General features: G+C 44.5%; 1 protein-coding gene across 1 annotated transcript; it reads left to right on the top strand.

Moving 5' to 3' along the window:
• Positions 1-10187: 10187 nt before the first annotated feature.
• Positions 10188-11844, top strand: si:ch211-145b13.6 (ecto-ADP-ribosyltransferase 5). The gene is made up of 3 exons (XM_067442739.1): positions 10188-10270; positions 10491-10565; positions 10681-11844. Exons 2-3 carry the CDS (start codon positions 10503-10505, stop codon positions 11485-11487), a joined length of 870 nt encoding a protein of 289 aa, XP_067298840.1. The 5' UTR covers positions 10188-10270; positions 10491-10502; the 3' UTR covers positions 11488-11844.
• Positions 11845-12309: the final 465 nt, after the last annotated feature.

The following is a 12309-nucleotide window of genomic DNA, read 5'->3' on the forward strand; positions in this document are numbered from 1 at the left end:
GTGAATGTCCCGCGATCTGAGTGTGGTTAGATGCTATGGCGGCGACATAAACTTTAAGTGTGGAGGGGGAACGGCTGCGTCCATTAGTTCTTGGAGAAAAGCAAGCACTTCTGCCACTTCGCATGAGTGTGCGTCGTTGTCTCGCGCAGCACACCAGTTTGAAAACACCGACCATTTCAAAGAATAGAGCCTGATCGCGGGGGCTCTAGCTTCCGAAATAGTGTTCATAACTCTGTCAGAGAGGTTTCCGGATACCCGTTGATGGGCCAAACTTGGAGGGCCCATAGCTCGGGACTGGGATACCAGATTTTGCCCTTCGCCTGCGTGAGGAGGTCTTTCCTCAGCGGAACGGGCCATGGGGCTGTGTTTGACCACGGTGCGAAAGCGCGGGGGCCTGCGAGCAAACTGTAGCGAGTAATCCGATTTTATTGTGTTCACAACCCAACTCGATTTGCCGGGGATGGCCTGCCAGGACTGAGCCCGAAATGATAGTGGTTGGAGCTGGCGCGAGTAAAGGTTGCCTACTGGAGGGAACTTGGTAGCACGGCCATTTTGTGTTTGTGACACAGGGGGGGAAGTGCTTGTGTGTGGCGGCATGCACTGTGCAGTGGGCGCCGGAACATTTATAGCATGAGTGAAAGGGGTATGTGAGTGTAGGAGTGCATACTGAGAAGTGGGCACATTTACTACAGAGAAAAAGCTCTTTTTGCAGACTGATCTCATGAAATGGCGTATGTATGACACGCCAATTCGTATGCCATTTTGGCGTGCTATAAAGACGCATAATCGCTTTTTAGCGTGTTTATCAACGCCGTTTCTTTCTACCCCCCTACACTGCCCCTACCCCTAAACCTACCCATCACACACACACAGCCCCTAAACCTACCCATCACACACACACACAGCCCCTAAACCTACCCATCACAAGAAACATTCTGCATTTTTACATTTTCAAAAAAAACATAATTTAGTATTGTAAGACTGAAAAAACTAGTAGATGCCGAAATGTCTGAATGAAGAGCAAGGGCTCTCTGAGAAAATAAAGGAAATTAACATCTGAACTGTCCCTCACACACCAATGGAGACGCAAGTCTCACCTCAATATCAGCTAATCTACATCTTTCCCTATTGACTCCCTCTCCCCCAATTCATTCCCTCTCTCATGCTGAGATCACTGAAAATGCATCCAGAATCTCTATATTACAATGTCAATCCACACGATTGAGTATTATATGTGTTTGATATCGTTTGAAATGTCTCAGTGCGACTGGTACAAAGATCTCATCCTCACAGAAGTTAACCAAAAGATAATCAATGTTTTAAGAGTTTAAAGATATCTTGTCTTAGTTTGGTGGGTGTGGCTTTAAACCATTTGGCCTTTGGATCAATACAAGTCTTGATCAATGCAAATTCCCATTGTGAACTCGTGTTTACACTTCAAAGAGTTTGTGCATTTGTTTCTGGGTATTTAAAGGAATGTTACAAAGAGCTCAGGGCTTGACACTTTAAACCGGTCAGCCCGTAATGTTGGATGTCTCAAGATAGCCAGCATTATGTAGTTTTCAGAAGTCAGGTATATATTTCATTCTTTACTTCAGAGTATTTGATGTTATATGGATTACCTTTGAATTGACTATGTAATTGGCTTTATACATTTACCTGACTGTAAATAAATTGTTACACTTTGATTGATTCTGACTTGCTCTGGAATTATTCAGGTTGGGTATAATTTCAACAAAGGGTTAAACGGAATAATTAAATGTGTAGTTAAACTATTAAATATGAATGACCAAATAACCAATTGGCATTCTAAACCTAAATTCTAAATTATCATTAAATGGAGTCAGATAAACGAGGGATTGGAATAAAATCCCTTTTGCCCCGCTGAAAAGACGAACGCGCAGCGACCTTCACCCGCCGATCGTTGGCCTCCATTGGGACGATTTGGGCGGCCTTACAGTATGTTTATTAATCCATTTACCTTGTGGACACACACATATTCAGACACATTTTGAACGCATAACTCAAACTCTTCCCTAAACCTACCCATTTGTGTATTATAAAAAACAGGATAATAGGCAGATACGACTGCAGGCACAATTTTTTCAGAAAGTACAAATACTCCAAGTGTTCCGAGGCCAAATGATTGATTTGTGTGAAGAAAATCCCCAAAAGCGAACAGTAACGTCGAGTCCATCCGCCAAAGATTAATAATACATTTCAAATATTGCCACCGGAAGAAACGTCAGGTCAGCTTTGACAGTATTGGCTGTCGTGTGTCTCGTGACTAATTGCGTCATTACGTCAGCTTTGATTGTAAAATGCCATTGGCTCTCGTGTGTCTCGTGACCGATTGCGTCATTCTCATCATTGTCGTCTCGCGTGTATCATTTGAATCAGACAGAAATCGAGTGCGTGTGTGTTCTGTTCACAAAGGGGCGCGATCAACATTTCAACGACTAAAACAATAATATCAACTCTGTTCTTCACATGAAGATATCGTATGACTTCAGAAGGAATGAAACATGAGTTAATACTTTTATACTGTTTTTTGGTCCGTTTTTGCAATAAATACATGTGACTGTACATTTTTGCCTGTTACGTGTTTTATATTGTTGAGAGTGGGTAGGTTTAGGGTAGGAGTGGAGTTAGTTGCTCCAAAATATAAAATTAGGCTATAAATATTCTGTCAGATCAGGTTGGCGGAATCACACGGCGTAGACATACACGCAGAGATGATGGTTTGTTTGGGCGTAGACATACACGCGGAATCACACGGCATAGACATACACGCGGATAGCTCAAAATGCGTATAAATAACACGCCACTTACCTTTAGAAAGTGGCGTGTATGTTTACGCAATGTCATGATGTCATGTTGCTTTTTGAGATTTATTTGGGTCGCTGTGATAACGGCGTTTGTGTGCAGGCGAGTGCGTTTGACAACGGGCTCGTTGGCTGCAAAGTTGAGGTCGGCAGTCACCTGGGTGCAGGGAACTGGGAGACCGGGAGGGGGAGATGGGGGTCCGGCCGAGGTGGGACCTGGCCATCTTCTCTTTCTTTGTGTGGCTAAGACGGCTTCGGAGGCTCAGGGTTCAACACAAGCTTGGGTCAAGGTCCCCGGCGTTCGGGTTGTCTGCTGTGGTTCGTAGAGCGGGAACGTTGGCGCATTCTGGAAGTCGAGCGAGGCTGAGAAGATGATGGAGCCGGCTTAGCGGGCTGAGAGGGCGGAGCCCTATCTTGACGGCCTGAAGAGCTGGAGCGCTTTGGTAAAAAGTGTCTCATGGCCTGAGAGGCTTTTTGCGCTTCGGTAAAGCGTTCCGCGAATCCGACCACCGATGGACCGAAGAGACCCGCGGCAGAGATGGGGGCGTCCAGGAAGGAGACTTTGTCCACGTCCTTCATTTCGGTCAAATTCAGCCAAAGGTGCCGTTCTAAAACCATCAAGTTCGCCATGTTCTTCCCAATGGCTTGCGCGGTGGCTTTAGTAGCACGAAGGGCTAAGTCCGTCACGCTGTGAAGGTCGGGGACAGACTCGTCCAAGGAGCGGAGAAGTCTGGCCTGGAACACTTGAAGGACAGCAGTTGTGTGAAGAGCCGAGGCAGCCTGGCCAGCGGAGGCGAATGCTCGGCCGGCGAGAACTGAAGTGGTGCAGCAGGGCTTGGAGGGCTGCACCCTGGCCTGCCATCCTCTGGAGGAGGGCGGGCAGAGGTGCGCGGCGACGGCCTCTTCGAGGGGGGAAAGAGACTTGTATCCTTTTTCCTTCGCGCCGTCGACAGTCGAGAGCGTTGAGGAAAACGAAGACTTAGCACGAGCAGAATAGGGTGACTTCCATGTCTTCGTTAGTTCGTCATGAACTTTGGGAAAGAAAGGCGCGGGCTTCTGAGGAGAAGAGAAGCGGCGGCTTTCGAGGAACCACTCATCCAGTCTGCTGTGTGCTGGCTCTTCGGGCTGGGGGTCTCCCACAGCCTTCGTGAGCACGCGGATAAGGTCCGCGTCAGTGCTGGTCTTGGAGCTCGTGGCAGTCTGTGTCGAAACGGGGGGCTCCGAGACAGACTCTGACCACTCGCTGCCGGACGCGGCTGTCAAGAGGCTGTCTTCTTCCTCCTCTGGCGACGGTCCACCGAAGGATACTGAACAGGCCGCTGCTGAGGAGGGGCGCTGTCCTTTCTGGGTGAAGGTGAATGGCAAGGGCGAGGCACACGGGGAAACATCCGGCGTGCAGTCGCCCTGTCGCTCAGGTGGCCTCTGGTCGCGACGCTTCTTTCGGCGCGGTCCAGGGGCTGAGGGCGGGACTGGGTCGAAGGTGGCGAGGCAAGCCCGTTGGGTCTGCAGCGCCATCTCGTCGCATTCGGAGCAGCAGCCTCTGGAGAGCGTGAGCTGCATGTGGACCCGTCCAAGACACGTCACGCAGATGATGTGACGGTCGCCATTGGAGAGAGGTGCTCTGCACGAGCCGCAGGAAATGCGAGGCATTTGGAACAACGCCTCACGCTCTTTTAGAAAAGGGAAAGGATTAGGCGCCGGATGGCATAGCTGGAACGGCAGAGATGAAGGCGGAGAAATCCGGCGTCCTCACTGCTGCGGGTTCCGCTGGATGCTTACTTCGACGGCGGTTGCTTCTTCTTCCAGAGGTCAGCGAATGTGTCGCTGAAGGAGATAAAATCTGACACCTATGTATCAGAGAATCTGGGTCTTTTATAGCCACCTGTATGCTAATATAAGCCCCCTTTTCTGGCGGGCTCTCTGGAGCACCCCCCATTGGTTCGTTCCTCTCAGCCGCCTCACCATAGGTTCCTGCAGTTGCCGCGGCCCATCCAATCAGAGCGCGCCTCGCGCCTGGCTATTGCCTTGCACCTGCACTGCTTTTTACATGGATACCTTTATTAATAAAGTTTTGCTTCATATTCTTGAGAAAAGGAGTTTTTCCCATACGCAATACGAGGAACCTCTTGAATGGGAAGTATGTCAAACCCGATAAAGCTGGGTAAGTTAATCCAGTTTCTGAAAGAGAGGGAACTTAAACTCACTTATACTAGTCAGTTACCATGGTAGTCTTTTTCACAATATGATTCATTTTAAATATCAGTAAAATTCCACAATTATCGATACTTCAGCAAAATGTAATACTAGGTTAACTAATGTAAGAAAAAAGTCTTCAAAATAATTCCATAAAACAAGTAAATATTCAGCAATACAATAAGAACAAAGAAACTAATTTCAAACAAAACTGACAAATAAATACAACACAACGAAAATAGAAATTAAATAAACAGTGTTATAATTTTTTCGTTAGAAAGACACATTTCTAGCGTAAAACAGCATTCTTCCATCCAGGCCTTTATGTCATCAAGACAGTCAAGTAGCGTTCTGACAGTGTCATTCTTTTTAAGGGGGACATAAATCTGGCTATTATCCGTGTAACAGTGGAATGATATGCCGTGCTTCCTAATTATAGAACCAAGTGGGAGCAAATATAGAGAGAAGAGAAGAGGGCCTGAAACTGAACCTTGTTGGACCTCACAAGAGAGAGGAGCAGAGGAGGACTTAGAGTCACCACTGCTGACACAGAAAGTCCAACCTTCCAAGTAGGACTTGAACCATTAGAGCGCTATGCCCTTGATGCCCACCCACCGCTCCAAATGAGAGATCAGGATTTCATGGTGCACTGTATCAAACGCAGCAGTTAAATCAAGTGGTCATGGTTAAATAAGAAGAACATAGTAATTATTATTTCCAAGAGTTTCCAACAGTTAGACTAATAAAAAAAAAAGTCCACTCCCAAATGAAAAAGGAGACAGCCTCCTAACATGAGTACAGCCAGAAGAACGGTGTCTTACAAAGCATTGTGAGAGAAAAAGTACTGCATCCACAGTGGATGATTTTAATCCAGTCATCCTTTCTTCTATGGGCCTTTCAGTCACTTCATGCATTTTCATTGATCAGCTATCTATCTGATTGTGAAAAGAACAGGTGTAAATGCCCTCTGACACACAAGATGTATTTAAATCCGATCCCTCAAACCCCTTCAGGAGGTGGTCTGAAAAAATGTAAAATAAATCAACATGTGAGAGAGTGTTTTATAGGCTATATGACAATGTTATAGCCAGCACTATGCAACCCGCATCACCGCATAAGTGTCTAACACGCCTAACACGCAAACTGTAAAAAAACAAAAAAACAAAAAAAACAAATCATTCTCAAAACACAAATCATCTTTATTAAAAGTAATGAGACTAAATTATCTTGCCAGTTGTTGTTGTGAACTCCAGTAAATTTGCATATAGCATGGGAATTGGAGATCAAATTTATATTTGTTTGGCGGAGACACAATTATGTGGCCAAGTGTAAATGTTACCGTTTTAACAAATCAGATAGATATCCGATCAGAGAAAACACATGAAGTGACCAGGTGTAAAACTGCGCTGAAGACACACATTCGTTGCTACTGCTGCTGGCAGAGACACTAAACACTGTGTGAGCTAGTCTTGACGGTCCCAGCAGCAGAGTCTCGTGCTATTTCCACCAGTGCAGCACAACTAATTTCTTTGAATTAATGAATGTCTGAAATAGGAAAATATAGATAAGTCTAAAACAGGCCACATGCCCAGCCCTTGTGTTAGTTATGACACTGGCTTGAAATAAAATGGCCTGAAACCTGGCAGTAGGGGCCTAAAAAAGTCAGGCCTGGGTGAACTGAAATGCAGGGCTCTACCCCGGCCTCAACAGAATATCTGCCCATCTGATTTAGATGCCCAGGCATGTACCCTACACTCAGTGAGAGCAGCTTGCCCTGAGCCCACAGGAGGATCTGGTGTGCCAGTTTGTATAGTGGGTGCGACCACAGACACCATTGATGGTTATGTAGGAGACCTCCAATGTGTTGTCGGTCTGCACATGATGGCCCCTGAGATCAGGGAGGAAGTGTTTCAGAGCTGGAAAGACCACCATTATTTCCAGGCAATTTATGTGCAATGAGAGATCATGACCCCTCCACAGACCTTGTGTTAAATTATCCTCCAGGATCGCTCCCCTGGGAATGCACCTGTCGTAAGCATTCATCGACAACAAGACGCTTTAATATGGGACCTTGAAAGAAGCAAGGTTTCTTCCACATCACCACATCAAGGTACAAAAACACATTAACCTTGATCATGCAAATCAGGTTGCCACTCGGGGAAACCCCTTGGTTTTGAGCCACCTGCAAATGTCTCATGAACAACAGGCCACATTGGACACAGCTGCCATCAGACCTAACAGTCTCTGAAACTGTTTCACAGTGATGAACTGGCCTAGTTTGATCATGCCCATGGCTGAAAGGATAATTTTAATATGACCAGGAGACAGATGTGCCTGCGTCACCATTGAGTCCTACACATCCAAACAGTGGTCCTTTGTAGTGCAGAAAGTATTCTTGGTGTTCAACCTTAACCCCAATTCCTTCATATGAGATGGCACAGATTTAGAATTGGACGCAATTCCTCCATTCTTTTTCTGAACAATGAAATACAGACATAAAACCCTGGTTCTCTCTCAGGAGAAGGAACATGCGCTATATATGGCAGCGGTCAAGAATCTATGTCTTGCGAGCCACAATTGGCACAATTCTGTGTTATGATCAATAAAAAAAAAAGTTATTGAAAGAATGGAAGTGAAATGTGACAACATACGCCATAGGTGGAGGACATTGTAACATGTGAGGGGCATAGTAACATGGCCATATGACCGCTTAAAATGTTACCTGATTGTAATATGGTTCGTAGATGGGAAGGAAGGAGGCGGGAACCGGTGAACGTTCAAACACTTTTTAATTCAAAATAAATAAACAAAACGAAAGTAAAACCACGGGCAGCCCCTCACGGACGACTGCCCGCAAACACACAAAATAAAACGTGGGCAGCCCCTCACGGGCGACTGCCCACTAACACAAACACAGGTAAAACAAAACATAACATAAAATCCAGGCCTGGTCCTCTCTCGTCTTCCGCTGTCCTTGCTCCTCCTTTTATGCTCCCGTCACATGGCCGCGAGACGAGACCGGTGTGCCACGCAGCTGGCACTCGTCAACATAAATCACCGGCCCGCTCTCGCGGTCCCTCGCCCCGCTGCCTGTCACACCACATACCCCCATCGCCCCTCGCAGGCCGGGGGGCACTCCCGAGACTGCGCTCTACTCCCCCCCCCCTCCCGGGGGGGGGCGATCACGGCGGCCGCGCCACCTGGGGGTAAGGACAGAGAGGCGAGAGAAATGGAGAGAGGGGAGAGAGGGGAAAAAGAAAGAAAGAGAAAAAAAAATTCTGGTCTGGTTCCCAGACACACTGCCGTTCGGCCCTCCGCCCGCCGAGAGGCTCTTCCTTGCGGTGCTGTGCGATGGCACTGGACGCCTGGTGGGCAGCTTGATCCTCCTCCGCCCCCTGGCGGCCGGCGGTGACTCCTCCTTCTGAGGAACCCGGCAGCGAGCCCCGCGCTCCCTGCTCCTCCCCTCTCAGGCGGATGGCAGCAGGCTCCGGCTCACGGCAAGCACGGCGACTCCTCCGCTCCCTCTCGGACGGCAGCCACCCCACCTCGACCCAGGGGCACGGCAGCGAGGTCTCTGTCCCACCTTCCTCGCTTCAGCACGATCGCCTCGGGCAGCCCTCGCGGTCCTCATTCATCCGCGCTGCCCGACCTCCTCAGCACCGCGATCCCCCTCAGCAGCGAGGGCTCTTCGACAAGCATGTCCCTCCTTCCCCCTGGGTTTTGGCACCACTGTAATACGGTTCGTAGATGGGAAGGAAGGAGGCGGGAACCGGTGAACGTTCAAACACTTTTTAATTCAAAATAAATAAACAAAACAAAAGTAAAACCGCGGGCAGCCCCTCACAGACGACTGCCCGCAAACACACAAAATAAACCGTGGGCAGCCCCTCACGGACGACTGCCCACTAACACAAACACACGTAAAACAAAACATAACATAAAATCCAGGCCTGGTCCTCTCTCGTCTTCCGCTGTCCTTGCTCCTCCTTTTATGCTCCCGTCACATGGCCGCGAGACAAGACCGGTGTGCCACGCAGCTGGCACTCGTCAACATAAATCACCGGCCCGCTCTCGCGGTCCCTCGCCCTGCTGCCTGTCACACCACACTGATATACTCAAAAAAATATCCAAAACGAATTTAAATATTTTGTCAGTAAAATGCAATTATTAACTTTTTAAAATAAAATAACGTCACTTTTTTAATAATTAAAAATATACTCATTTTGACAACAAACACATTGCTAAATAGAGCTATACAGCATAGTTAAAAATAAAATAATAATGAATAATTTCTGAACATTGACTCACAGTTATTATTCCCCCTTTTCTCATGGTTTCTCAATAAAAATTAAAATGAAAGTATAGAATATAATAGCATAGTTTTAATAGGGGTTCATTTTAACACAGTGTTACAACGCACCCCTATGCAACCCGACCGTGTCTCGATCTCAACTCAACTGTTAAATAACAGATATAAAATTAAAATAATATCAGATTTGTCTTATTTTAAATTGACACAAAAAACAGAGATGAAAAATAAACTTGAGTAAGAAATGTACTTTTGCTATGGTTAAATAAATGTTCAGTAATATCTTCCAAAGATTTTTTTTTAATTTTAGTGCAATTTTTTTCTCTAAAATGTAGCAACTAGTAAATTAATGCACCAAGTTTCACTGTCCTGTCATATGTGGAAAGTTTTAAACCATGTGTGTCACAACTAACCCCGTGTTAGGTTGTGCCCCACGCTGCCCTACTACAGACTTCACAACCCCCCCCCCCCTCCACACACACACACACACACACACACACACACACACACACACACACACACACACACACAGGTTTTGACTCCAATATGTCCAAAATGAAGAAAATTATAATTATATAAAAAAAATTTAATTATATAAAAATCTCTGCACATGGCTGACAATTATTAATCTACCACATTACACCTATAACCAGCACCACTCAATCAATCCTATTTATGATATGTTTACTTTTTTTTTTTTTAAATGTCCTACTCTTCTTTTCTAATGTTCTAAGAGTGAATGTTCTACTCTTCTGTGATTCTTCTTACATTGTTATGCTGTCTGGCTTTGCTGATCACTGAAGCACATGAAATTTAAATAGCAGGAAGGAAAGGGCAGAGTACAGCTTTCCTGTATGTTTGCCAAATTGAAGACACCTAGTCAATCTGATCTGTAGCTTTCTCATGTTTAACCAACCTTAAAAATACCAGGCATCTTAAGACGGTAAGTGCTGCCTTTTTCATTTTCTCTTTTTTTTCATTTCCAACTATTTTTGGGGGGGCTATCACAAATTGTGCTGCTTATTTTTAGCTTCGTATTTTATAGGTTTGTGCTTTTTTTCTGTCTGTACTGAAAAGGATTTTATTTTATATATAGTAGTTCTCAATCATATATTTACCAACTTTATTTTTAGTTTGTTTTTCATGAAATTGTCTTTTCCCAGACTTGTGCATGTATGCAAAATTATACAATGGGAAGTTTGAGGTTTCCTGCAGTTCTCCTGGTGCTCTTGCAAACTGTAAGCTCTCCATTGAAAATATATCATAACTAATTTAAACTGTTTAACCCATCAAACTTTGTACAGAATAGAATTCTTAGATTTTTTTTCTCTCCAAAATGTATTGTGCTTTCAGGCTATGGTGCCTGTAGCTGAAGAGCTGATACCCATGAGCATGTTTCCTGATGCTAGAGATTACTCGTTCTACAATTGTCGGAAAGAGATGCTGGAAATTGTCACAAAAGCTGGAGGTTTGCTGCAGACAGAGCTTAACCACAATGAAGATTTTAAGAATATGTGGCAAAGCAACACACCATGTAAAAAGGTCATTCCGGGGGGTACACCGGAGCACATTACTGCACTGATGAGCTATGTTAATGCTAATTCTAAATTTCGTAGCAAATTTAAAAGATGGGTTCACACCAAAAGCACGGGCAGTGCATCTAACCGAGATGCTTTTCCTTTCAAATCTCTTTACTTCCTGCTGACAGATGCCATGCAACTCTTGAAAAGCAAATGTACTATAGTGTACTCTGGCACAGAGGAGAAATATAACGCCGCAATTGGGGACAAAGTACGTTTTGAAAGTTTTTTTCCAGCAAAACTGGATTATAGTTCTGCAACTGAAGATTCAACTATTGGTGACACTATTGGAACTGTTTTCAATATCACTTCATGTTCTGTGATCAACCTTGATGAAGTGTGTATTTCAGAGGAAATAGATCTGCTAATATCACCCACTGAAGTTTTCACAGTTACAAATATCAAGACTATTAAAAATAGCAATGATCATTATAAAGAAATCACCGTAGTTCACTCAGACATTCACAGCAGATCCAACTGCAGGGACCTTGAATCATATAAAGAATCATCTTCAAGTGTCCTGACTTCCAGTTCACTGAATCTGATGGCTTCTTTACTCGTAATATACTCTGCATGCTGACAAACTCATGTGAAAAAGTAAAAGCGGCATTCATTTTCTTAACGAATTTTATAAACACATTCAATGTTATTGTTGTATTAGGAAGAATTTATCACAATAATAGATTACATTGCTTTTATGCATTTCTTCTGTTCTAATCCTTACGACTACAGTTCATGTAAAAAAAAAAAAAAAAAAAATTCAAAAGCCTACATTTATAAAATAGGCCCATATCATTTTTAGTAAACCATGTGCTTTAGTGTTTTTGACATTTCTTTGAAAGTCTTTAGTCTATTAATGGGTTAGTTCACCCCAAAATGAAAATTCTGTCAATAATTACTTACCCAAATGTCGTTGGACACCTGTAAGACCTCAGTTCATCTTAGGAACACAAATGAAGAAATTTTTGTTGAAATCTGATGGCTCAGAAAGGCCTCCATTGACACCAATGTAATTTCCTCTCTCAAGACCCATAAAAGACACTAAAGACGATGTTACAAAGTCCATCTCACTACAGTGGTTCTAAAACAATTTTATGAAGCAACGAGAATTGTTTTTGTGCGCAAAAAACCCCCTAAATAACGAAGGGTGAAGGGCTGATTTCAAAACAAAGATTTAAACGGTTATGAATCAGTGTATCCATTCAGGATTCAGATCGCCAAAGTCACGTGATTTTAGCAGTTTAGTGGTTTGACACTTGATCCGAATCATGAATCGATACACTGATTCATAACCGTTCAAATCTTTGTTTTGAAATCGCCCCATAATTCGTTATTCCGTTTTTTTTTTTCCGCACAAAAACTATTCTCGCCGTTTCATAAAATGCTTGCACAGACAACAGAC

Source organism: Pseudorasbora parva, chromosome 4 (genome assembly GCF_024679245.1).
Source record: "Pseudorasbora parva isolate DD20220531a chromosome 4, ASM2467924v1, whole genome shotgun sequence".
NCBI lineage: Eukaryota > Metazoa > Chordata > Actinopteri > Cypriniformes > Gobionidae > Pseudorasbora > Pseudorasbora parva.